At 40.1% G+C, this 27,067-nt stretch overlaps 1 protein-coding gene across 1 annotated transcript in view; it reads left to right on the top strand.

Moving 5' to 3' along the window:
• The first annotated feature begins 6,639 nt into the window (after window positions 1–6,639).
• Window positions 6,640–27,067, top strand: part of HPSE2 (heparanase 2 (inactive)) — a 142,730-nt gene continuing 122,302 nt past the window's right edge. Inside the window, exons 1-2 of the mRNA XM_075288067.1 lie at window positions 6,640–6,905; window positions 17,203–17,357. Coding sequence (XP_075144168.1) covers window positions 6,640–6,905; window positions 17,203–17,357 — 421 coding nt within the window. The remainder of the gene's footprint in view (window positions 6,906–17,202; window positions 17,358–27,067) is intronic.

Genomic DNA, 27,067 nt, shown 5'->3' with positions numbered 1-27,067 from the left:
ATGAGGTAGGTGGGAGATAGATGGATGTGTGTTCCTGCAGATCTGTATGAGTAATAAATCTAATATACTCTTGGTGTTATCCTGAAGCCAGCCAGTCTCTTCCCATTGTAGGTAATATATGATCCGGACTGGGCGATGTCTCTGAAACAGTTAAGTGGACATTGTGCAGATTTAGAGGTCTCGGAGCGGTGGGGGTCCCAGACACTGGTCACAGTTAGGGGTCTCCTTTTGAAGCTGATATTCCAGGAGAAGGGGAAACATTTTCTCTCCTATTCCCAGGATTTTTGTACTAATGGCTTTTCCTTGCCAGGGCCAAATGCGTACAACTCGCAGTAAGGACGGGACGCATCTCCAGCTACATGGCTTCCTCTGGGGATCCTTTGGACGTTGCAGATCTGTACTTCTATATGTTAGGGGGTCTGTAATAAGAAAATGTTTACTGTAAAGTGTAGCCCTTATTGATAAGTTTGCTTCATCTCTGCTCATCTTACCAGTGAACAGCAGGTGGCGCTGTTAAGCCTTGCACTGACCAGGTCTTGAGCTCTCACACTTTGTGGGTCTGGGGGATCAGTCTCTCCAGTCCTTACAGTCTTTACATAGGGATCAGTATGACAATATGGAGTAATAGGCAGACTATCTTATTAATAAACTCATGTACATATTGTAATCCAGCACCTTAATCGCTTCATGTATGGTGTAAAGTCATATCAGTCTAGATCATATATCACTTTACAGAAACCAAAATGGCTTTGGTTTTTTTAATTCGTACCTATGTAAAGTGAGCAGATACCGGCAGCGACCTGCGGCTCCTAGGAGGGAACTCAATGCATCAGGGATAAGCCCATATAAATATATCCAAATCTAAGTGTTTTTTTTTTTAGAGATAAAAGATTTTATATCGTTACTAATATATAATATCAGTTATTATATTATATGTAGAACTCTTCTATGCTTTATACATAGTACATTTCATAATACAGAGATTCTTGAATTGATACATTGCCAGTAACACAGCAGTGAGTGATATGTGACACATATACTCCATACCAGGCTGTATATAGGGTCCGGAGCAGTGACACTACAGGTCAGTAGTTGAGGGTCTCAGCAGGGGCTTATGAAGGAGACATTCATGACATAGCCCTGTACAGTCAGATAGTCACAGGCAGTGGTACTAGTTGTGTATATATACCCTGGTGACAGTACCGACTGTGTATATACCCTGGTGACAGTACCGACTGTGTATATACCCTGGTGACAGTACCGACTGTGTATATACCCTGGTGACAGTACCGACTGTGTATATACCCTGGTGACAGTACCGACTGTGTATATACCCTGGTGATTGTACTGACTGTGTATATACCCTGGTGATTGTACTGACTGTGTATATACCCTGGTGACAGTACTGACTGTGTATATACCCTGGTGATTGTACCGACTGTGTATATACCCTGGTGACAGTACCGACTGTGTATATACCCTGGTGACAGTACCGACTGTGTATATACCCTGGTGATTGTACCGACTGTGTATATACCCTGGTGACAGTACCGACTGTGTATATACCCTGGTGACAGTACCGACTGTGTATATACCCTGGTGACGGTACCGACTGTGTATATACCCTGGTGACAGTACCGACTGTGTATATACCCTGGTGACAGTACCGACTGTGTATATACCCTGGTGACAGTACCGACTGTGTATATACCCTGGTGACGGTACCGACTGTGTATATACCCTGGTGACGGTACCGACTGTGTATATACCCTGGTGATTGTACTGACTGTGTATATACCCTGGTGACAGTACTGACTGTGTATATACCCTGGTGACAGTACTGACTGTGTATATACCCTGGTGACAGTACTGACTGTGTATATACCCTGGTGATTGTACTGACTGTGTATATACCCTGGTGACGGTACCGACTGTGTATATACCCTGGTGACGATACCGACTGTGTATATACCCTGGTGACGGTACCGACTGTGTATATACCCTGGTGACGGTACCGACTGTGTATATACCCTGGTGATTGTACTGACTGTGTATATACCCTGGTGATTGTACTGACTGTGTATATACCCTGGTGACAGTACTGACTGTGTATATACCCTGGTGACAGTACTGACTGTGTATATACCCTGGTGACAGTACTGACTGTGTATATACCCTGGTGACAGTACCGACTGTGTATATACCCTGGTGATTGTACCGACTGTGTATATACCCTGGTGACAGTACTGACTATGTATATACCCTGGTGACAGTACTGACTATGTATATACCCTGGTGACAGTACTGACTATGTATATACCCTAGTGACAGTACTGACCTGTACCCTCCTCCCTGTATATTGTCTGGTTTATATTCACACTATGCGATTCTTGCTCGGCTCTTACCAGACAGGATTATTTTTACATTAACAATCCCTGCTGGGCGCAGCTTTCTCCATGGAGTAATGTACAGATCCCTACAGGTATAGAAATAATCCCTACAATCTGTACAGACAATATATAAACTGCTCTTACTATAGATAATCTCTCCATGTATTGTGTATAGATGACACCGTCCTAATACTGAGATCATCTCTGCACATATCAGCTTGTAATATTCATGTATAACCCTAATAGAAGTGACCATAATATATAGCTATAGAGATTGTATACACATTATATTCTCCTCGATTTGTAGATGTTATGGTTCTAGTAGGTACAATGAGAATCTCCAAAATATAACCAGTATATAATGTGGACTGTAATGAGCCTCCTGTAACATGTCCAGCATTCCCTGATAATATAATGTTATATAATGCAGTATACAATGTGATAGAGCCAATTATTGCTACACTAAATCAAAAATAGATCACTGATAATTGATAGATACCATAACATACATACATATATATATATATATATATATATATATATATGTGTGTATATAATATATATATATATATATATATATATATATCACTATTTATTGGCTAATTGAACATTTTACATGGTTCCCTATTCAGTAAATTATTATTATTATTATTATTATTATTATTATTATTATTATTATTATTATTATTATTATTATTATTATTATTATTATTATTATTATTATTATTATTATTATTATTATTATTATTATTATTATTATGTTCTGATTCCAATGTAATTGTATTAGTCCTAATAAAGACAAATTGATTCCTAATATGACATGTAATACTAACATATAAATAAACGATTAATCCCTAGTAGTAAATACAATATATAATACCACATACATTTCTGCTTCTATATTTATTTATTTTCCTAACATATAGAAATATTATTTAAGCTTCTGTAGGTAATATACACATTGTATTATGACTATGTAAGATTGCTGATTATCTTCTAGTTAATGTATATTGCAATACAATAAAGACATTAGAGATACATTTTATGTTATGATATATAGCTATATAGGATAAATACAAATATTTTTTGGTTTCTAGTATACATTAAATTAATCCATACAATATATCAACTTACAAATATTCTTAGTCTACAATGTGTATATATAGGATATAGATACATTATCCTACACTACAGATACATCATCATACATTATATATACACACAGTTTACTATAATACTTACACACTATATATCTTATATATTATATACTGTACACTATTATATACTGCGTATTAGGTTTGTGGTTTTTAAACATGAACCAAATAATGTTACAGTTAAGAGCAGAAATAAGTAATCGTAGTAATATAAAACAAGAGGAGACAGTGCATCCTCCTATAATCTGATAGTAGCACTGATACAATGTGGATACAATATAAATGTATTCTATCTATATATATATATATATATATATATATATATATATATATGTGTGTGTTATATAATCCATTTAAGTGATCCCATATCTTGCATCTATGTATGTTATTTATTATGGGGTTATTCTTTTCTTTGTACACAGTAAACTCCAAAATACAAATATTCTTGGTTTGATACAGAGCCAGTGACACAGAAGAAAATATGTCCCCCATAGTATACTGTATATAGGGTCCGGAGCAGTAACACTACAGGTCAGTAGTTGAGGGTCTCAGCAGGGGCTTATGAAGGAGACATTCATGACATAGCCCTGACTGTACAGAAGACTTAGTGTACAGGGGTAAGTGTCAGTCACAGGCAGCGGATCTAGTGACCAAATGTAGCCGCAGTCCTAGGAGAACATTGTACTGAGCCAAATGACAAAGCCCAGGTCTCCTCTGTCTGTACATATATAGTGAGGAGAACTGCGGAGCTATAGTTGTATATTCTGTGTTACTGGAGTACTGTCCTGTATGTAGCAGCTGTGGTGTATAGTCCTCTGTCCACATTGTATCAGTGCATCAGTCTTATATCAGATAATAGGGGGATACACTGTCTCCTCTTGTTTTATATTACTACGATTACTTATTTCTGCTCTTACTTTACTGTAACATTATTTGCTTCATCTGTTTAAAATAACACAAACCAATAATATACAGTATATAATAGTATACAATGTATCAGTATTGAAGTAAAATATGTGTGCATATATGTGTATATAAATATATATATATATTTATTATCTTTACTGTAAGGTAATGTATCTATCCTATATAAACACTGTAGACTAATAAAGAATGTTTTTAAGATAAACTGCATGCACTGAATATTGTGAAGTAATGTATACTAGAAATAAAATATATATGTATCCTATTTATCTATATATCATGAGATAATAAAATGTATCTCTAATGTCTTTATTGTATTGCGGTATATATTAACTAGAAGATAATCCACAATCTTACTTTTACATAATAGTATAATACAATGTGTATATTTACAGAAACTTAAACTATTTCTATATGTTAGGAAAATAAATATAAAAGAAGCAGAAATGTATGCGGTATTATATATTGTATTTACTACTAGGGATTATTCCTTTATTTATAGGTTAGGAATACATGTCATATTAGGAATCCATTTGTCTTTATTAGGATTAATACAATTACATTGGAATCAGAACACAATAATAATAATATATGCACAGTAAATTCAATTAATCTGTATATAAAATCATATAATATATTACAATAATTATCTAGCAATTTATTGATCTTTTATTAATTTATTTAGTAATCCACCTTTTACACACACTTTTCTTATACAATGAGGGATTATTCTTTACATCTAAGAATAATGCAGTATACAGTATATGCAGTATATACAACCAGGAGGATCATTACAGTCCACATTATATACTGGTTATATTTTGGGGATTCTCATTGTACCTACTAGAACCATAAAATCTACAAATAGATGAGAATATAATGTGTATACAATCTCTATAGCTATATATTATGGTCACTTCTATTAGGGTTATACATGAATATTACAAGCTGATCTGTGCAGAGATGATCTCAGTATTAGGACGGTGTCATCTATACACAATACATGGAGAGATTATCTATAGTAAGAGCAGTTTATATATTGTCTGTACAGATTGTAGGGATTATTTCTATACCTGTAGGGATCTGTACATTACTCCATGGAGAAAGCTGCGCCCAGCAGGGATTGTTAATGTGAAAATAATCCTGTCTGGTAAGAGCCGAGCAAGAATCGCATAGTGTGAATATAAACCAGACACAATGTACAGGGAGGAGGGGAAGTGACCCAGAGCCGCAATGTGGACTGTAAGGAGATTGTCCAGCACTCAGCAGGGTATACACAGTCAGTACTGTCACCAGGGTATATACACAGTCAGTACTGTCACCAGGGTATATACACAGCCAAAACTGTCACCAGGGTATATACGCAGTCAGTACTGTCACCAGGGTATATACACAACTAGTACTGTCACCAGGGTATATACACAAGTAGTACTATCACTAGGGTATATAGAGTCAGCACTCTCAGCAGAGTATATACACAACTAGTACTTTCACCACCCTATATACAGTCAGCACTCAGCAGAGTATATACACAACTAGTACTGTCACCAGGGTATATTCACAACCAGTACTTTCACCACCCTATATACAGTCAGCACTCAGCAGAGTATATACACAGTCACCCTATCGCCAGGACATAGACACTTCACTGCAAGCCATCTCTCTGGAGCAGCCACAAGATTATTATACGGAATATATCCGGAGCAGATTCTGTCTCGTATGTCTATAGGCGTTGCAATGAATGCGTACGTTGCTGAGACTTAATTGTTGCTGTGCCGCCTGTCCTGAACCTAATAAAGCTGTATCTCCTTGTAATCAGTGAGGTGCAGATAGTGACTGCTTTATGTCTTGCTGGATGTCACCCCAGCACACATGGGGTTAAGGATTCACCTTACCTTTCAGCAGCAGCAGCAGCAGCACAAGCAGATGAGCCTGCAGCCTGAATCTCTTAAATGGGCGGTGCTGGGTGACTGGGACTCTTGGCCCAAGCTGCTTAAAGGCTGGTCAGGGGCGTGGGTTTCCCCTCCAGCAGCACCAAAACATAGAAAAAAAGGGCTCAGTGACATGCACTTGAGATAAGGGCAATTAGTTTCCCAGCGAGTCTCCTCCTGATCAGGATAACGGTGAGGGCAAGACAAGAGCCATCCAAGGGTTCCCTCCTGTGCTGCACCATGCTCCTGATGCCCCCCTGCGCCCATCCTCTGGACGTCTACCTGGTCCTCACACTACTCATCTGCCGGATCCCCAGGAGCTCTGGTTCCCCACAAATTGGGGAAAGGAAACTGTTCCCGGTCTCCAGGTCTTCAGGTGTGAAAGGAAGGACATTGATTCTCCTTGATGTCAACACCAAGACCCCTACCAGGACTGTGAGCGAGAACTTCCTCTCTGTTCAGCTGGACCCCTCTATCATCCGTGATGGCTGGCTGGACTTTCTGAGGTAAGCCCCACCAGGCTGAGTGTAATAATGCCGCAGAAGAGAGGGAGTTCATGTCATGCTATGAAATCGATACTCCATCTCTAAACCATTTTTTCCTTCCTTTTTTGTAAGCATGTTCTAATGGAGAGCAGAACTGGTTTCCATTAAGATGCACATGTTTGCAATGTAAAAAGCATTTCAGAAATTTATCAGTTATGACTGAAAATAACCCTTCTGCTTGCACATAAGCAACAATTAGGAGTCTTGTAACTTTGCACGAAACATGACCGTGAGGGGACGGGGCCACAGAAGTGTTCAGGGAATCTGTGGCTGTCTATGGCAGTGATAAGCAGATCAGTAGTACAGAGATCCTGAGAACCTTCCATAGACTGCCCAGGCTCCTCACAACTCTAAGATCTCGTCTCTGGCTCCACAAATAAATATTAGAAGCCAAAAACCTCTGCACTGAGGCAACTGCACAAAACATGTGAACTGTAAAAGCAGTTTAAAGCCACTTTGATCATTAAAGTTCTGGTATATAAAATCATCCAGGCAGCCGCAGAATGTCTTCTCTCTTCTAGCCTGTGATGTGAGGGCTCTGGGACCTGCACACGGATACAACGCCGCAGCAGAATTCCTTCATCTAATTTGATCCATGACTTGCTGCACATTAGACCTGAATGACTGGGCTGTGCCGGCTGCAAATGGGATCTTATAACTCGCCTATTATTTCTAATTGATTGTCAGTGTATGTGAGGGCTGAGGCCGAGCAACTCCTAGTCTACAGCATACAGATCCAGCATTGTAGGGTTCAAGGTTGTATATAAGGGAAATGGGGGAGATTGCTACATGAGGATTATAAGTTTATTTCAGGAATGCAAGTCTTAAACATGTTTGTATGTATGGCAACCCTGGATGGATGGATAGATGGATGAGGAATATATAGCAATATTTAAGAGGAATATAGATAAATACAGATGGGGGAAAAAAAGAAAAGTAGGCATCAGAGAGACTGTAAGATCAAACATGTATGCCAAAGATATATCTATAGAGAGAGATATAAATATGAGGAAGATCAAAAAATAATAGACATGAGATGGATAGAGCGATCAAAAGAGAGAGATACAAGAGGTGTGTATATATATATATATATATATATATATATATAGTATATATTAGATTGATAGATAGGAGATAGATAGATGGATGGATGGATAGATAGATAGATATGAGAGATAGGAGATAGAGAGAGATAGATAGGGATGAATAATTCTGTAAAGTGAAAAAGAAATAGATATATAGATATGAGATACAGATATGAGATATAGGATGGCTAGATATCAGATGGACATGTATGGGATATATAGACAAACATATGACAGCTAGATAGAAATATACATAGATTATATATAGATAGAAAGATGATACCTATGCAGATATTATTTAGATGAAAAGACAGATATGGGATGGATAGGTAGGTAGGTAGATGGATGGATATGGGATGGATTATTTATTATACTTATATAGCGCCATCATATTCCACAGCGATTTACAGATATTGTCAGTCACTGTCCCATATGGGGCTCACAATCTACATTCCCGGTCAGTATGTCTTTGTGGATGGATAGATAGATGGATGGATAAGTAGATAGATAGATAGGAGATAGATAGATAGATAGATAGATAGATAGATAGGAGATAGATAGATAGATAGATAGATAGATAGATGTATATGTCAACATTAGATAGATGCCCAGGTAATATGAGTTAGATTATAGAGAGATATTAGATAGAAATAATATACATTTCCTTTGATACATTGTTTACATTGTGTTCCATCAGGTTCAGGTTTTTTTTCAAATCCAGAATTTGCTGCTGACTGATCTTTATAGATTTATATCAGTGTCTTTTATATGATCATGACAGCTGATAGTAGGATCATCTTGGTCTTGTATAAATGAATGAAATCTGCTTGTGGATTTGGGTTTTATAAAAAAATAAATTACACAAACCCCAAGTTACTGTATGTCTTTGGGTGCTAGGAATACAAAGAGAGTTTTCTGGGAAGCTCCGCATTTTGTTTTGCAGTTTTCCATTCATTTCTTTGTGCCATGGACAGAAGTGTCACCACGAGCAGTGGGATATATAAAGGACGGACTTGCACTTCTCCTTTTTGCTGGGTCAACTTAGAAAATGGCAGTGAAATAAAACAAAGTGAGAGAAACTGCCCAAAGGCTGGTGCATGCTGGTCGCATGTACAGTCAGCACTCATAGGAATCTATTCTAAGTGGCAGAAAGTGCTGAAATAAAAGAACCTATAAAAATATCAAATGCAAACAGAGGAGTCCATAGAGCCCAATGCTAAGGATGTAAAAGAAGACCAACTCCTTGTATGTTGTCATCAGTCACCAGCTAAATAGGCACTAAATATACTGAAATGTAGCTAAAATGTTGCACATGAATGTCTGTGTTAAAGAATAGTGTCTGCAGACATTGTGGATCCTTCTTATTCTATACAAGTAGGGACACATTACAGTATATATGGCGCTGCTTTCTACATACATACACACATAATGCAAGCGTAGCTGCGTATAATCTGATATTCTGTAAGATTATAAATTACAATATATTCCTATGTAATCCAGCTCACCTGACATGCACTAGATACACAGGAACAAGAAGTAATTGAAAGGAACATCTAGCAGCCATGAAAATAGACAAAAGTATTTCATGTCCCCGCTGTGACTAAGAGCATCGAAAGCCTCAAATGTGTAAGTGATGGCGTCACCTCCTCCTGTAGGGTTTAGGATGAAGAAGAAACGTCACCATTACCTATAGATGCCGGGCTCTCATCTCTGTCATCATAGCTTGTTTGTTACTGTGTAAATCTCAGACAGCCAAGGGCACCAAGAAAGTGCTCACTGGCACCTCATATTATGGGTTGTTTTCTATTCTGGTCTATGGTCTGTGATAGTATTACATCCATCCCTAGATCGATCTATCTATCATAGAAATAGGCGCATCATTCCAGTTATAAAGCAAAAATCACTTTCCTTTAATCGGCTTTTTTGGGTCTTTTTTTGAACCCAAGGAAGAGATCAAAATATAATGGTTAAATAAAGATCTATACCATAAAGTTGCTGCACTGCATATTCATTTCGGGTCAAAGTATCATCTATCTATCTGTCTATCTGTCGATCTATCTATGCAAATTCCAAGCAGCACCAAAAAATAACCTGACTCGGCTGTTGGATGCAAATCCTAAGGATCCGGCAAATGATCTAAAGTAATTAATGCAAAAAATGGACGGCACTCCAAAAATGTGAATCAAATTGGTGAAGATTTATTCCATCGCAACGTTTCCGTTGAGAAAGGTTCTGTAGTTCTTAGGACTGAAACATTGCAATGGAATAAATCTTCACCCATTTGATTCCCATGTTTGCAGTGCCGTCCATTTTTTGCATTATCTATCTATTTATCTGCCTGTCCTTCTGTCCATCCATCCATCTCCTATCATAGAGATTAGATTTCAGCAGGATCTTTCTATACATCTTGGACACTTATCTGTTCATCATTTTTCCATTGTTGACACTGAACACCAATCTGACTTCTGCTATATGTGATCTCTACAAACAATGTCATCGCTGCGAGAAATCAATTTTCATAATCTTACATATAATCACCGGGATCACTGAGGAATATGGAGTGCTTGTTGCACTTGCCATGGCCGGCTGCGAGCTTTGTTACTGCCCTTAAATCTATTCTATAATTCCCTTTATTGTGAAATTATGTTGTACAGATAGTGAAAGACACTGTATAGATATGGGGATGGGGGTGGGTGGGTTACTCTTATGTTCTAGTCCTCTATAATAGTGCACATGGATTTGAAGATTGGCAGTGCCATTGGATAATATAATGTATTTCACAGGTGTAATATAAAGGCATGCCCAAGTGACTTGTTGAGCCTGGTATATGGCACGTGAGATATTGTATCCTTAGAAAATGAATAGGCCATAATGATTCGTTTGGCCTCGTTGGTGCCATTTGATCATAAGGGTATTACTTTTTAGTATTGTACGGGGGCAATAAATTCATAATAAATGTCTTATGCTAGTTTATAAAGTTTTTGCAATCCCCCGGGAGGGAAACCAATGATTTTATTTGGTGAATTCTTAAAAATAATCTAAAAGTGGAGTCTGCTTGTGATAAAACGTATGTGTTTCTTTCTCTTGCTTAGCGCCATCATGTTCCGCACCACTTTATAGATATTGTCAAGCACTGTCCCATATAGGGACCATGTAATTCCCTACCAATAAGTCTTTGGAGTGATGTAGGAAATGCATGGACAACATACAAACTCTTAGCAAATTTTACAATAAAAAAATTAGGCTCAAACCCATCCACCCTGTAAACCATACCCTCATTGCCAGACTCTTCTGAAAAAGCGTAAATCCCCATAACATGGTGCAATGTATTACTACATTTAGTGCAAGGTATAAGGGAAAGTCACTATTGCCATAAAAACAGTCTGCGGTGCGATTGGAATAATAAATCTTCTCTATTAAGACGTATTACAGATCTCTAGATGGATGAAGGCTGTGCCTGTGATTCTAATATAGAAACCAGATCCTAGCCTGCTGTGTTGTAGGGCGTATTACAGGGGTCTTCTTCTCTGGGACCCCTGCCTACAAGGGAGATGGAGTGGATATAGGGACTCAATCCTAAACGGCATCTACCATTATGAATCCTCCTGTTTCATCCATATTGTGAACCATTTTTATTTTTGCAGTCATCACTTGTCAATGTTCGGATTTTGATGATGGAAAAAATATTCCAGCTCCGTTGTGTTGGGGGGAGATCTTCTGTGTATCCGGCTTTAGTCCTAAGTATTCTCTATTTTCCACACTGTCAGTATATTTGTCCTCTCTGTGTTAAATGATAGATGTTTGCGTATTCTTCTGGATGGCGAGTAATTCTTTCATGGATCTCCTTATTTCTATGGGATACTCGCTAATGTATAAACTTGCTTTATATTAGTTAATGATACAATATTCTTGTCCTCATGTTTTGAGTCCATAAAATATCTGCAATCTCTTTATCAGATACCAAAGTCTCCCTATAGGAGTGTTATAGAAGGGATATGTAGTAGTATTTCCAGTATGTAGGAAAATAGATAAAACCTGCACATAAAAATACAAACAAATGCAAAAATATTACCAGATACTTTAATACTTCATAGTGACCGTGTACACAAGGCCTTAAATCAGTCACAAAATGCGTTGCTCTAAATAAAATGAGGTAAAAACCTGCAGAGTCCTATATGTAATGTGAACTACATGCTCAAGTCCTGAAGATACAACCAGATCTGAACAGACATTGAGAACGGATTCATCCGGGTATTGTCTTTTATTTGCTTGGACCAGAGTTACCGCACAGCGTGAAAACAAAACCGGCTGCAAATAACAGCGATGTAGGGACAGTGCTTGGTTGTGTCCTATCATTACATAACAGCTTACTAAGGACTCGTCCATATCCGCATGAATGTGACTGGTCAGAAAGCATCTTAGTCCTCTCTACAGGATATAGTAATGCCAGGGTACATATGTTTGCAGTCATCAAAAGACATACAATACAACAAGGGACGTAATACACTGCGACAAGGGACCTAATACACTGCGACAAGGGACCTAATACACTGCGACAAGGGACGTAATACACTGCGACAAGGGACCTAATACACTGCGACAAGGGACGTAATGCACTGCGACAAGGGGCGTAATGCACTGCGACAAGGGACGTAATGCACTGCGACAAGGGACCTAATACACTGCGACAAGGGACCTAATACACTGCGACAAGGGACCTAATACACTGCGACAAGGGACGTAATACACTGCGACAAGGGACGTAATACACTGCGACAAGGGACGTAATACACTGCGACAAGGGACGTAATACACTGCGACAAGGGACGTAATACACTGCGACAAGGGACGTAATACACTGCGACAAGGGACGTAATACACTGCGACAAGGGACCTAATACACTGCGACAAGGGACCTAATACACTGCGACAAGGGACCTAATACACTGCGACAAGGGACGTAATACACTGCGACAAGGGACGTAATACACTGCGACAAGGGACGTAATACACTGCGACAAGGGACGTAATACACTGCGACAAGGGACGTAATACACTGCGACAAGGGACGTAATACACTGCGACAAGGGACGTAATACACTGCGACAAGGGACGTAATACACTGCGACAAGGGACCTAATACACTGCGACAAGGGACCTAATACACTGCGACAAGGGACGTAATACACTGCGACAAGGGACGTAATACACTGCGACAAGGGACGTAATGCACTGCGACAAGGGACCTAATGCACTGCGACAAGGGACCTAATGCACTGCGACAAGGGACCTAATGCACTGCAAAAAGGGGCGTAATGCACTGCGACAAGGGACCTAATGCACTGCGACAAGGGACCTAATACACTGTAACAAGGGACATAATACACTGCAAGAAAGGATCTAACAAACTGCAACAAAGGATGTAATACACTGCAACAAGGGACCTAACACTGTAACAAGGGACATAATATACTACAAAAAAGGATATATTACACTACAGCAAGGGACATAAAACTGTAAAGAGACAAAATACACTACAACAAAGGACATTCACCGCAACAAGGTATGTGATACACAACGAGAGGACATAATACACTGCAAGAGGTAAATACACTGTAACAAAGAAAATAATATACTACAAGAAGGTACATTATACACTGTAAAAAGATACATAATACACTGCAACAAAGGGCATAACACTGCAAAAAGACAAAATCACTAAGACAAGGAATGTAATACACTGTGACAAGGGACATTGTAAACTACAACAAAAAATACAATATACTACACTACAGCTAGGGACTTAATACACTACAACAAAGGACATAAAACACTATAAAAAAAACCCCCCCATAATGAACTGCAACAAAAGACGAAACACTGCAACCAGAGACCTACTACAACCAAAGGATTTATTACACTACAGCCATATTACCAACCCCCCCTCAAGTATATATGTCATATACTGTATATTACTATGTCGCATATTGTACAGACTGGGGTGAAACCTAAGACTGAAGCCCCATGTTGCAAAAAATGCTGCGTTTTACAGTTGCTGCAAAGTGGATGGGACTCTGGCTAATCTCATCCACACATTGCAGAACAATATCCGCAGCAGAGAAGCTGCATTTTCAATAACAATCACGTGTCTATTATACCTATTTGGACAATGGCAGCATTTCCTCAGGTATAATAGGGGCAGTAAGTCAATAGATGGAAACTCCGTGAAATTGCAATGTAAAACGCTGCGATAAAATCTGTGGTGCGTTTCTACCGCATTTTTTTTTTTTTGTTTGTGTGCATTGCTTTTTTCCTACGCTTCACTACGTGGGGTCTGTATGAATATAACCCTATTTAGATCTGTAGACAATTGAGCATTAAACATTTTTGCAACTAGACGTTAAAAATTTTGCAGTGTTTTAAAGATTTTCTCTAATCATCTTAGTGGGGAAAGTCTTTTGTCTTGATTGGTTGCCAATGGATTTGACCCTAAATGCAGGAACCTTCTATGGTCTGGGACTTGTCAGAAACCCGATCCCCACCAGCCCCGTACCTTTTATCTTGTAAGACTTCACGGGAGCCGTCGTGTTTCTATGACAGTCTGGAGTCTTCCGAAGGCTATGACCAGCCTCAGGTTGTATTAGTCTATGGGATTTGCAATCAAATCAAGCCCACTAAAGGGGCTAATAAAATAGTAAAAAAAATTAATATAAAAATAACCTAAAATTTCACTTCACCCCCTTTCCCCTAGATTTGAAATAAAGCTAAATAAACAAACATATATGTTCTGGTCTACAAACCTATAAAATATTTTTCTCATGTGCAAACGCCGTGGCGGAAAAAAAAGAAATCAAAAGAGCCAAACCGCCACATTTTCACCTGTTTCCCATAAAAAATTTGAATAGAAAGTGATCAAAATGTCAGACATTTCCCAAAATGGTATTAAAAAAAAGTACATCCAGCCCCACAAAAAGGATGCCTTAGTACACGAAAATATAAAACTGTATGTGTGTGAGTATATGGTAATTCCAAGAAATTTTTTTGCAAAGTTTTGAATTTTTTAAATTTAATATTATTTATTATTATTATTATTATTATTATTATTATTATTATTATTATTATTATTATTATTATTATTATTTATATAGCACCATTGATTCCATGGTGCTTTACATTTGGGGGTTACATACAGTACACAAAATATACAGGTAGATATAATACTAATGTTAGAAAAAAATGGGATGGGAGCTCACCGTGATATATTTAGCTTATCCTTCGGGGTGCATTATCCAGTTCCCAGACTCACGGAAGTATAAGCAATGGATCAAACAATAGAGAAGGACGGCATCTCTGAGGATATTCCATAAAAATTAACTTTTAATCCATAAAGTTAAAAATACAGCAAGCCAAGTAGTGAAAAGGTAGAAAAAGTGAGAAATACATTTAAAAAATGCCGACGCGTTTCAGAACACAAGGGTCCTTAGTCATGGCATAGATATAATACTAACAATGACCGACTGGCACAGTGGGGTAGAAGGCCCTGCCCGCGAGGGCTTACAATCTATGGGGGAAGGGGGTAGAGACAGAAGGATTGTGAGCCCCACATAGAGATCACAGTGTACATGTTTTCCCTATCAGTATGTCTTTGGAATATTGCATGGAAATCCATGCAAACACGGGGAGAACATACAAACTCCTTGCAGATGGTTTTTTGCCCTTGGTGGGATTGGAACCCCAGGACTCCAGCGCTGCAGTGCTAACCACTGAGCCACTGTGTGGCCCCCAAACTTTTGGATTTTTTAAGAGGTTAAAACTTAAAAATAAATATATAAATTTGGTATCTCCAACATCGTAACAACCCATAGAATACAGGTGACGTGTTATTTTGGCTGCACAGTGAACACCCTAAAAATAAAGCCTGTGAGAAAGTCACACAAGTGCAATTTTTCTCCAATTTCACACAATTCTGAATTATTTTTTTTCCAGCTTCCCAGTCCATCATATGCTTGGTTCACATCTGCGTTTGGGGAGTCCACATGAGGATTGCAATTGCGGGCGCTGTGCAGTAAAAGCACACAGACCCCATAGACTATAATGGGGTCCATGCACTGCCCGCTCGAATCATGTGGACAGGACAGTAGATTGGGAACGACTTTCCTGTCCGCATGATCCCTGCAGAGGTCTGGCGGCAAGCACAATGACCCCATTATAGTCTATAGGGTCCATATGCTTTCACTGGCACACCACATGCAGTTGCGTTCAGTATTCCGTTTGGAAGGGGAGGGGGGGGGGTCCTCATTCGGACTCTCCTGGATGGAATATGAACGCTGATGTGAACGAGGCCTTATGGGGTTGGAAGATGGAATCAAAAACGAAAATTGAAAAATTCCGCTAGCGGGAAGGGGTTAAACAAATAATTGATCAAAATTCTCCTATATAGGATAGTACAGGATTTTGTTTTCAGCTCTACATCAAGGCACTTTATAACTTCACATACAATCTATTGGAAAATGTCCGCCACCCCAGCCTCATTTCTTGGTCATTTGTTTGCATTTCTCTGAGTTTATCTTCCATTTACTTGTTAGCTGTTACAGATTTGCTGGCCTTAGATCCAGTAGTATGGCGCATGTAAAGATTCTTATCACATTAAGTTACAAGCACATGGCATACGGCCATATGTCATTTCTGGGAAGTAACAAATCCTAAACTTATGTGTTAACTAGCAAGAGATTATTTTTACAGATTCTGACATGAAATCGTTATTGTCAAGTCGGTAACATTGGATGAGGGCGAAAACTCTATTTGTATAAGATTTGCCCGGTCGGGTCCAGCTGCCAAGACATAGTACATACATACATGGCTGCCATAGTACATACATACATGGCTGCCATAGTACATACATACATGGCTGCCATAGTACATACATACATGGCTGCCATAGTACATACATACATGGCTGCCATAGTACATACATACATGGTTGCCATAGTACATACATACATGGCTGCCATAGTACATACATACATGGCTGCCATAGTCCAGGACTTATCAGGCGTACAATGTATCTTTTGTATACAAGGTTACTTCATTGTAATCATTTTGTCTTGTTGCCTTGTAATTTAGAATATTTGATATTACTGAATATATTCTAATGTATTTTCTTTTCTTTCCAGCTCCAAGAGGCTTGTGACTCTCGCCCGGGGTCTGGCCCCTGCGTACTTGAGGTTCGGTGGCAGGAGAACGGATTTCTTACAGTTTCAAAACATCAAGAACCCAGCGAAGAACCGAGGGCCTGGTCCGGACGACTATCTGAAGAACTATGAGGACGGTAAGGACCTGTACCCTCTATATAAAAGACTTAGGCTGACGTCCCATTGTGAAAATGCAGAGTTTTTTTGTTGCAGATTTTGCTGTTTTTTGAGCCATAGTAAAGAAAGGCTACAGAAAAATATAGGAAGTTCATAGACTTCTACCGTCTGCTCAATCCACTCCTGAAAAAACTGCAGCAAAATCTGTAACAAAAAAAGCTGCATTTTACACAATGTGGCACCGCAGCCTTAAAGGGGTTAAATCTTTAGGCAATGAAACGTTAAACATTTTGCGGAGTTTGAAAGATTTTCCTTACCAGTCTTTTGTCTTGATTGGCTGCCATTGGATATAACCATGAATGCAGGAACTTTCTATGGTCTGGGACTTGTCATAACCCAGGCAGAGACACGGCATGTATGAGAAGATGACCCGACCACAATAAGGACATCATGGCTGGTTATCAGGAGGACACTACATGTATGAGAAGATGACCCGACCACAATAAGGACATCATGGCTGGTTATCAGGAGGACACTACATGTATGAGAAGATGACCCGACCACAATAAGGACATCATGGCTGGTTATCAGGAGGACACTACATGTATGAGAAGATGACCCGACCACAATAAGGACATCATGGCTGGTTATCAGGAGGACACTACATGTATGAGAAGATAACCCGACCACAATAAGGACATCATGGCTGGTTATCAGGACGACACTACATGTATGAGAAGATAACCCGACCACAATAAGGACATCATGGCTGGTTATCAGGAGGGGACACTACATGTATGAGAAGATAACCCGACCACAATAAGGACATCATGGCTGGTTATCAGGAGAACACTACATGTATGAGAAGATAACCTGACCACAATAAGGACATCATGGCTGGTTATCAGGAGGACACTACATGTATGAGAAGATAACCTGACCACAATAAGGACATCATGGCTGGTTAGCAGGAGGACACTACATGTATGAGAAGATGACCCGACCACAATAAGGACATCATGGCTGGTTATCAGGAGGACACTACATGTATGAGAAGATAACCCGACCACAATAAGGACATCATGGCTGGTTATCAGGAGGGGACACTACATGTATGAGAAGATAACCTGACCACAATAAGGACATCATGGCTGGTTATCAGGAGGGGACACTACATGTATGAGAAGATAACCCGACCACAATAAGGACATCATGGCTGGTTATCAGGAGGACACTACATGTATGAGAAGATAACCTGACCACAATAAGGACATCATGGCTGGTTATCAGGAGGGGACACTACATGTATGAGAAGATAACCCGACCACAATAAGGACATCATGGCTGGTTATCAGGAGGACACTACATGTATGAGAAGATAACCCCACCACAATAAGGACATCATGGCTGGGTTTCTGACAAGTCCCAGATCATTGAAAGTTCCTGCATTCATAGTCGTATCCATCAAGCAAGACAAAAGATGTCACCGCTATGATGTTTAGAAATTTTTTTTACAACTTTGCAACATTTTTAATTATATTTGAAAAAATGTTTAACTTTTAATTGTCTACAATTTTTATCTGGTTCTATTAGTGTTAGGTTAAAATAATTTTTAGGTTTATTTTCTATTAAGAGAATCAGAGCGTTTCCTTGTCCCATCAGGTGGTTGGTGGCTGCGACATGTAAGTGACGGATGAATGTGAAGATGGCAGCACAATATGTGGAGCTTCATTATAGGAAATGGGACTTAGAGAAGCAGCAGAATGTCATGTGACTTTAGTATTTTTTACTGCGCTTTTTTTTTTTTTTTTCAATACAAGTGTCTCAAACTGGATACAAATCAATTTATGCCCTTGTTCACGCGTTGCAGTTTTTGATGCACTATGGGTGGAGTTTATCATAATATTGCATCAAAGTTTAACAGTGTGTAGGAAAATACATCAATTCTTTTATTTGTGGCTAAAATTCTTACCCAAGCAGAGCATGAAATGCACAAACATCGAAAACTAACAGCCGAGTTTTTCCATGACATTGATATCTACATAGACGTACAGATGTAGCAGAGCTGGCCCGAACTTCTGCAATGTCCTAAAACGATGAAAGTCTATTATGGCGTCCTGAGAGAGATGACTGCTGACGACAATATCTGAAGGCTTGGAGGAAGAATAACGCTATAGCTAGTCTTTATTTCTACCATGAAAATACCGCCACCCCTGATGGGAATTGCACCCTGGGCTTGTGCTTTTGGATATGATATAGTCCAGATATAGTAGTGAAATGTTCGTGCCAAGTAAGATAAAAGCCAGTTGCACATGATTGGCACGGGTAGCGCATGGGGGACAGGCGGGTGTCACCTGCTTCCATGACCCCTTTCATTCATTAAATAGGAGCCTTGGAAGGGCCGCAAAATCGGACAGAAATGGGTTCAGTTCCATATTTTATGTCCCAGACTGTCGGCCTGCACATGTGACTGTGTAATTCACTGTCATGTGTACGGGCCCATAGAAATGAATGGGTGAGTTTGCTATCTGGGAAAAACCGGGATCTCACACTGACCAATCATAGTCGTCTGCAAGGGCGCTAAGGGGTTTCCCACTAACAGAACCTATCCCCTATTTCTTAGGTCCCCTGTGTGAATGGAGTGTTAGCGCCCTGTTATCTCTCAGTTCCTTAGAAGTGATCTGCAGGTCACTGGGGTTGGCCAAGTAGCATAAACCTTGTGATTTCTCTGGCCAAAAATGTGGAGTTTTCTAGTCCTTGCAAAGTGGATCTGATTCTGACTAATCCCATCTACACATTGCAGAAAATAATCTGCAGCGGAAATGCAGCGACCTGAAGACTTTGTATTTGTACAAATCACAGCTTGTCAACGATAGGTATGGAAACCCCTGCGGTGTCTGTATAGGCGTAATGGAAGCAGAAAGTCCGCTGCGGAAATCTGTGGACCTTCTGTGACTAGTGCTGCGGGATGCGTTTCTGCTGCACTTTTCGGTTGTAGTGCGCTACATGGGGCATTACCCTCAGGACGTGCGATCTCAGCGTCACTATATCATGTCCAGTTACATTTAGTTGTCAAGATGAAAACCTGTCGGTGATGAATGATTTATCAGACTGGAAGTGCGGACAGATAATTTGTGGTCGGGGTTCTACCTAGAGGAGACCTGCTATAAATCTGAGGGGGTTTTGTAGTAAACAATAATTCAGTATTTGTGGGGCAGGATATAACCCCTACCACACCTTCTTTGATTTACTGGTTCCTAAATCCGCACCACATGTGCCCTCCCCCTGCTCGCCCAGACACAGTTGCCGGAGTTCTGTTCCAGATTTAGGTGATGAAAACTTCAGAGCCCTACTAACAAGTTGTGCAGGAAGGTTCACGGGGAGATCTCGCTACTTTCCTTTGTTGCAACCGGTGCACTTGAAGATACAAATGGAAACAGAGAGAGAGATAAAAGTAAAAAGCGGAGAGGTCCAAACGGGATCATCTACTGGCAAAACCTGGGGCACGCAACAGGTGGAGCGTAGAATTATAGATTACATTATTGGGTATAGAAGCTTCACCTGAGTGCACCTGAACATCTGCATGTTAGGCCCGGTTCACACAAGTCTGTGTTTTTACAGGTTTTTTTTGCTGCCTTTTTCTAAAAGTAAATGCTCCAAGTGTCTGGTGAGTTTAGTATTGACCAAACCCCTTAAATGCAATACAATAGTCTTGTACTGTATATTGTCTGCTGCACTATAGTGATCCCTCAAGTGACAATGACCTCAGAATACAATCCCTTCAGCCTATGGGGAGGTTTTCTGGAGCATTGTATCGTGAAACTGGACTCGCTATACGTTGCTTAGCTGGTGATTCCAAGTCATTGTGGCCACACCAGGGTGTTAGCAAAATGTCTGCACTGACTGGCTGACTAGTAGTACGCCTCTCTACATGACAGTACAGTACTGCATGCTGCGTACTTGCTTACCTGTGCCTGGATGAGCTGATTCTTTGGACACGAAATGGGGGCAATGCCATTTTATTTTTTTGGGTGCACTGTATATACTTGTCACCTCATTGAAAATGTCTCTGCTCACCAAGACTTAAAGGGATCCATTCAAACTCTTTTTTTTTTCTCACTAACACGTCGGAATAGCCTTAAGAAAGGCTATTCTTCTCCTACCTTTCAATGTCTTCTCTGCACATGCGCAAGTCGGCTCTGCCAGCGGGCCTCGGGCAGAGCTGACTTCACAAGGGGCGGCCATTTTTATATAGCCGCTTACACTCCTGTAGTTCTATGGCCGCCTGGTTGTGAAGCCGGCTCTGCATGTGACCTGCTGGCAGAGCCAACTTGCGCATGCGTTGAATTTTGACCCCCGCATGCCACGTGAAGAGGCCGTTGCTGAAGAAGGTGGAGGCGGCGCTGGAGAGTTCTCACAGCATTGGGGATGCCCCCAGTGCTGCAAGAGAACTCATTTGCATACTTACGAAAACCGGGATTTATACTGAACGGTGGCGTGGCGAAGACATCTAAAGGTAGGAGAACAGCAGCCTTTCTTAAGGCTATTCTGACGTGTTAGTCAGAAAAAAATGAATTTGAATGATAGGATCCCTTTAAAACGATTTCCAGCTTTCCATCAGCTCTTTGTGACTCTTATGTGTATTAGTCATGTGATGGGTTTTTTTACCTAATCTTCATTCTTTCATACAGTATTTATGGTATAATTTTGGAACCAAATAGTTTTCCATTGAGTTCTGGAGGAGATTTATTATTTGTCACATTGTAAATACCAGTTGTGACAATAATGAAACGATATTAAAGGATTATCTTATCTTATCTTAATTGTCACTTCTGACCGTGTTGTGGGAGTCGCGCTATGTTTCTTGACATCTGCAGTACTATTATGGCGGATATAAAGTTATAAAAATATTATTCCCATACGTTTCCATAAAAATTTGGATAAAAAGTGATCAAATCATCAGATATTTTCCCAAAATTGTATAAGTGATAAGTCAATCCTGCTCTGCAAAAGAAATGCAAAAAATGCTTTATTCTTCCTCTACATGGAAATATAAAAAAGTTATTTTTTGATTCCAAGAAATTTATTTTGTGCTTTGGATTTTTAGAATGAAACAAAAAACCTTGGCGCGGTTTTGGAAATCGCAGCATGTCCATTACAGGATATACTCGAAAGAGTATAAAGATTCGTCTTATACTCGAGTATATCTACAGAAATGCGGCAGTTTCATTATAGGAATAACGGAAACAGAAAAGAAAAACCACAATACGTTACTGCCGCGATATTTCCTGCAGCGCTTAGCCTAAATATGGTATCGCTATAATACCGACCCACAGAATCCAGGAGAGGTGTCAGTTTTGCTGCACAATGAACTCCATATAAATGAGGCGCATAAAGTTGCACAATTTTTTTTTCTTTTCTAATTCTACCATAACTTGAGATTTTCCAGTACATTGTGCAGAATAATAAATGGCACTTTTATGAGATACAAAACGTCCTGCAAATAAAGTAAGTTACGGTTTTTAGAAGGTGGGTAGTGAGAAACAGAAATCCAAATGTAGCTGCAGAAAGAATGGGTTAGTATAATTGGTGCCGGTTTATGGCACAGGGATCCGGCCCTGCGGAGGAGCTGACGCTTTATGAAGCTGTGTGTGTCTCCAGCACTGGGGATATGAATAGTCTTCATACATATCCTCCATGGACTCAACATACAATGATCATCCCAAAGCCAATTACTATTGTACACGGAGGGAGCACAATGTTATATCACACGTCACAATGGGTGAGCAACATTCAGGTTGTTTTATAAGAGTCTGGTGTATTCACGATCCCGATTGTCCCTCACCTCCTTTCTAAAGAGTGGCCCCTGTATATACGAGCAGATACCTGCAGAGGACAAACATAGTATTAATGCTGCTAAATCCTCAAAGGAAGACCATACATACCAGCGGCAGTGATCGGTTGGGGTCACACGTACCCCCGTGTACCCCGCGGCTACAGGGCAGGCGCCATATTATCCTGTATCAATGTTACTAGAGACATTCGCAGTGGGAGAGGGATAATCCAGAGGAACGACACAATGCAGAGGAGGCTGCAGAATTGTGATTTTATGAATCATTGGTGCGGCCCCATCTGGAATCTGCAGTATAGTTCTGGGCACCAGTTCATAGAAAGGATGTTCCAGCGTTGGAAAGGGTTCAACAGAGGGCCACAGAATAGATAAGAGGCATGGAAGACCTCGGTTGTGAGGAGAGATCACGGCCGAGGCCCCACGGTTTGGAAACTCAGCGCTTTTTGTTGCCAATGACGCTGCGGTATATTGAGCTAAAGTCAGGAGAGGCTTAAAAGGGAATTGGAGCTATAAAGATACTTATATACCATAATATATACCATAATATAGGAAGTTCTTATACATCTCCCTTTTGTTACATCCACTCCTGACTGTGGCTCAGAAAAATGCAGCAAAATCTGCAACAAAAAACCTCAGCCTAAAGGAAACTATGGCAGAAAGGTGGAAATGACCAATAAATGTGACAAAATATATTTTATTAAAAAAAGTCATATACAGATATAAAAATAAGAACAATGTATCCACAAGATTTGGACACATGTAAGGATAATGAATTAGAAGCAAAGGAACAAACCATGGAGACAAAAGGACGAATATATCCCAAATAAACATGTAAATGTCCAAGCACCAGTAATTCCAAAACGTGCCTAATAACCCAATAAGGGTGTAAATAGTCACAGAGTATACCCAGGTACAAGGAATAGTCAGGCCGAGACCCCACGGGCCAGAAACGCCGCAGGAAAAAATTGCAGCATTTTACAGTGACTGCAAAGTGGTGGGATTCATACGAATCCCATGCCCAATATGTGGTAAAAACCGCAGCGCGGACATGCTACGATTTCCAAAATCATTGCGGTTTTGGAAATCGCAGTATGTCAATTATATCTACGGAAATGCCGGCGGCTTCCCCGCAGATATGATGGTACCAAAGTCCGTGGAGGAAAACTTGGTGAACTTGCTGTTCTAAGCAGGAAGAGCCACTGTGTGTTCCTGCCGTGGCTTTTCCTGCAGCACTTTATAGCTGCAAATCGTCCCGTTGGGCCTTAGCCTTGATCTATAGAGGCAACAAGGCTTCTTTACTGTAAGGACGGTGTGTGGAATAGCCTACCCAGGAGCTGGATATATATTATAAGGACTGTGGATGTGTGAAATAACCTACCTAGGAGCTGGATATATACTATAAGGACTGTAAATGTGTGGCATAGCCTTCCCAGGAGCTGGATATATATTATATGGACTGTGGATGTGTGGAGTAGCCTTCCCAAGAGCTGGATATATATTATAAGGAGTGTGGATGTGTGGAATAGCCTACCCATAAGCTGGATAAATATTATAAGGTCTGTAAATGTGTGGAAGAGCCTACCCAGGAGCTGGATATATATTATAAGGACTGTAAATATGTGGAATAGCCTACCCAGGAGCTGGGTATATATTATAAGGATTGTAAATGTGTGGAAGAGCCTACCCAGGAGCTGGGTATATAATATAAGGACTATGGATGTGTGGAATAGCCTACCTAGGAGCTGGATATATACTATAAGGACTGAATGTGTGGAATAGCCTACCTAGGAGCTGGTCGCAGCAGTCACTGCTGCAAAAAAGGATTAAATGCCTTTTTAGAGCAAAATAGCATTGATGCTTCTAGAAATGTATAGATTACTTATTTCCTTCCATCCTGCTCTTTCACTTTCCATGGCTGAATCTTTTTCAACCGTATGAACTGTTACTATGAAGAATAGAAAGGCTTACAGAAAGCGACCTGTCAGGAGAGGACCGGAGAGATCTTCTCTAAATCTCCGTCTGTACTCCTCTACTGTATCAGAAACCCCAGACAATCATCCACATAAAGAGCTATTAATCCTGACTCTGCTCACAACTTTATTTAGATAGAAATATAGGGAATTGAATTCTCGGACACTTTAAGGGGGAAGGACAAGATTTGCTTCAGATTCTGCCCTAAATCCATCTCCTATCATCTCCACGGGAGGCAGGAGCTGATTCAATAGGGAGGTTGGAAATTGGCCCTGTATAATAAAGGCAAAATACAGCGCTACGCGTCTCCAAACTCCAAATTCAGCGTCAAAATTTGCATCAGTTTTTGAAAGACAAAAATCTGCTTCAAATCCCCGTGTGTCATATAGTGGCAGGTCCTCTGAGCTAGTGTCAGTGTTAGATCATGACAAGGGAATATGGTATCGCCCAAATTTGTACAAGGAATAACAGAGAGAGAGAGAGGACAATTACTGAGGTATAAGACATAGATGCTCCAAAAATATAAAGTGAGGAAATATAAGAAAATGTCATGACTTTAAATAAAGTTTTCTATATAGAATTTATAAATAAAGTTTTCTTGTGTTGACTAGAAGACCCATGTGGGCTATAATGTTTGGAAGAGTCAAGTCTGCTGGAAAGAGAGTAGATGTGTCCAGAAAATAATCCACATTGTTCAGGTTACTGGAGGGGATCACTGGCCCAAACTGAAAAGAGGTAGCCACAAAGTAGCCATGCAGAAATGGCAGCCGGATGCTTTATACTGTAGATCAGGCACTTGAGCTTTCTCGAAGTCTTATCTACGTTTCTTTTATCAATGTGCTGTTGGTTTGTAATATCTGTATGAGACATTGCAGTGATAATGGGACTTTCTAGACGTATAAAGATGTGTAAGCCGATGGCCGGTAGTGATGGAGGGGGTATACCTGTTACCCAGACCACTCAGGTGGGTGAGATGAGAAACTCCAGAAAGACTGGTTCTCAGCAGATCACTTTTGTCTGCTGGGCGTTGTTTCAGGTTCTGTCTATTGGGCTGGATTTTTTAGGAACGGCAGTGGGACCTGTCATTCCACCCCCCTCCAGTCCACAATTTGTGGTTGATCCTGCAGCAGGTCAGCTGCTGAGCCTTGTCCTAATCAGTGAGGCCTAAGAGGTCGGCTCTAGCTGCAATGCTTAGCTGAAGAGCCAGTAAGAAGCTTGTGCTATTGGAGCGGTGTCCTGGATGATTGGATTTGCTATTCTAGGTGAGGTCACCTATTCTATGTTCAGTCAGAGCCGGGTAGGGACTTATTTATTTTTGTATTGCTTTTCTTTTGTTGCTGCACTTGTTATTTCTGTGGAGTGAAGATAAGACTGATATTCTTGTCTATGCCACCCCACCTAGCAACCCCAGACTCTGACAATAGCTATAAAGATGCAACTTCTTAGTAAATCCAAGTGCTAATCCTTCATCGAGCTGTCCCTGTTCTGTCACACTGTCATTGTACAAGTAACACTGGGTGGCACTGTTCAGTTACAGTCTATGGACAGATATGTAGCAGAGCAGAGCGTATATAACTACTGATACGGATTCAGTAATTGGATATATGATATATGCAATAACAATATGCGTCATTCATTGTTTGGAGCATCCCCTGCCGTAAACTGTTTTTTGATGTCTTGGATATCCTGTATCTACCCTGTCTGGTCCTTAAAGGGAAGATTATCTATATAATGCAATGTATAAGATAGATGAGAACCCTTTATACCCTTTCTCCTCGAGCCCCTAAGAGGTTAATGCTGTTCCCTAAATGACCACCTAGACTTTGTGTATGTCTGTCACCATTTTGGGTCATTTTCTAGCACAGGCAGATGGGACAAGGACACCGAGGGATGTTTGTTAATGTTTTA

Source organism: Leptodactylus fuscus, chromosome 10, assembly GCF_031893055.1.
Source record: "Leptodactylus fuscus isolate aLepFus1 chromosome 10, aLepFus1.hap2, whole genome shotgun sequence".
In the NCBI taxonomy this organism is placed as follows: Eukaryota; Metazoa; Chordata; class Amphibia; order Anura; family Leptodactylidae; genus Leptodactylus; species Leptodactylus fuscus.
This window is presented reverse-complemented; position numbering and strand designations above follow the sequence as displayed.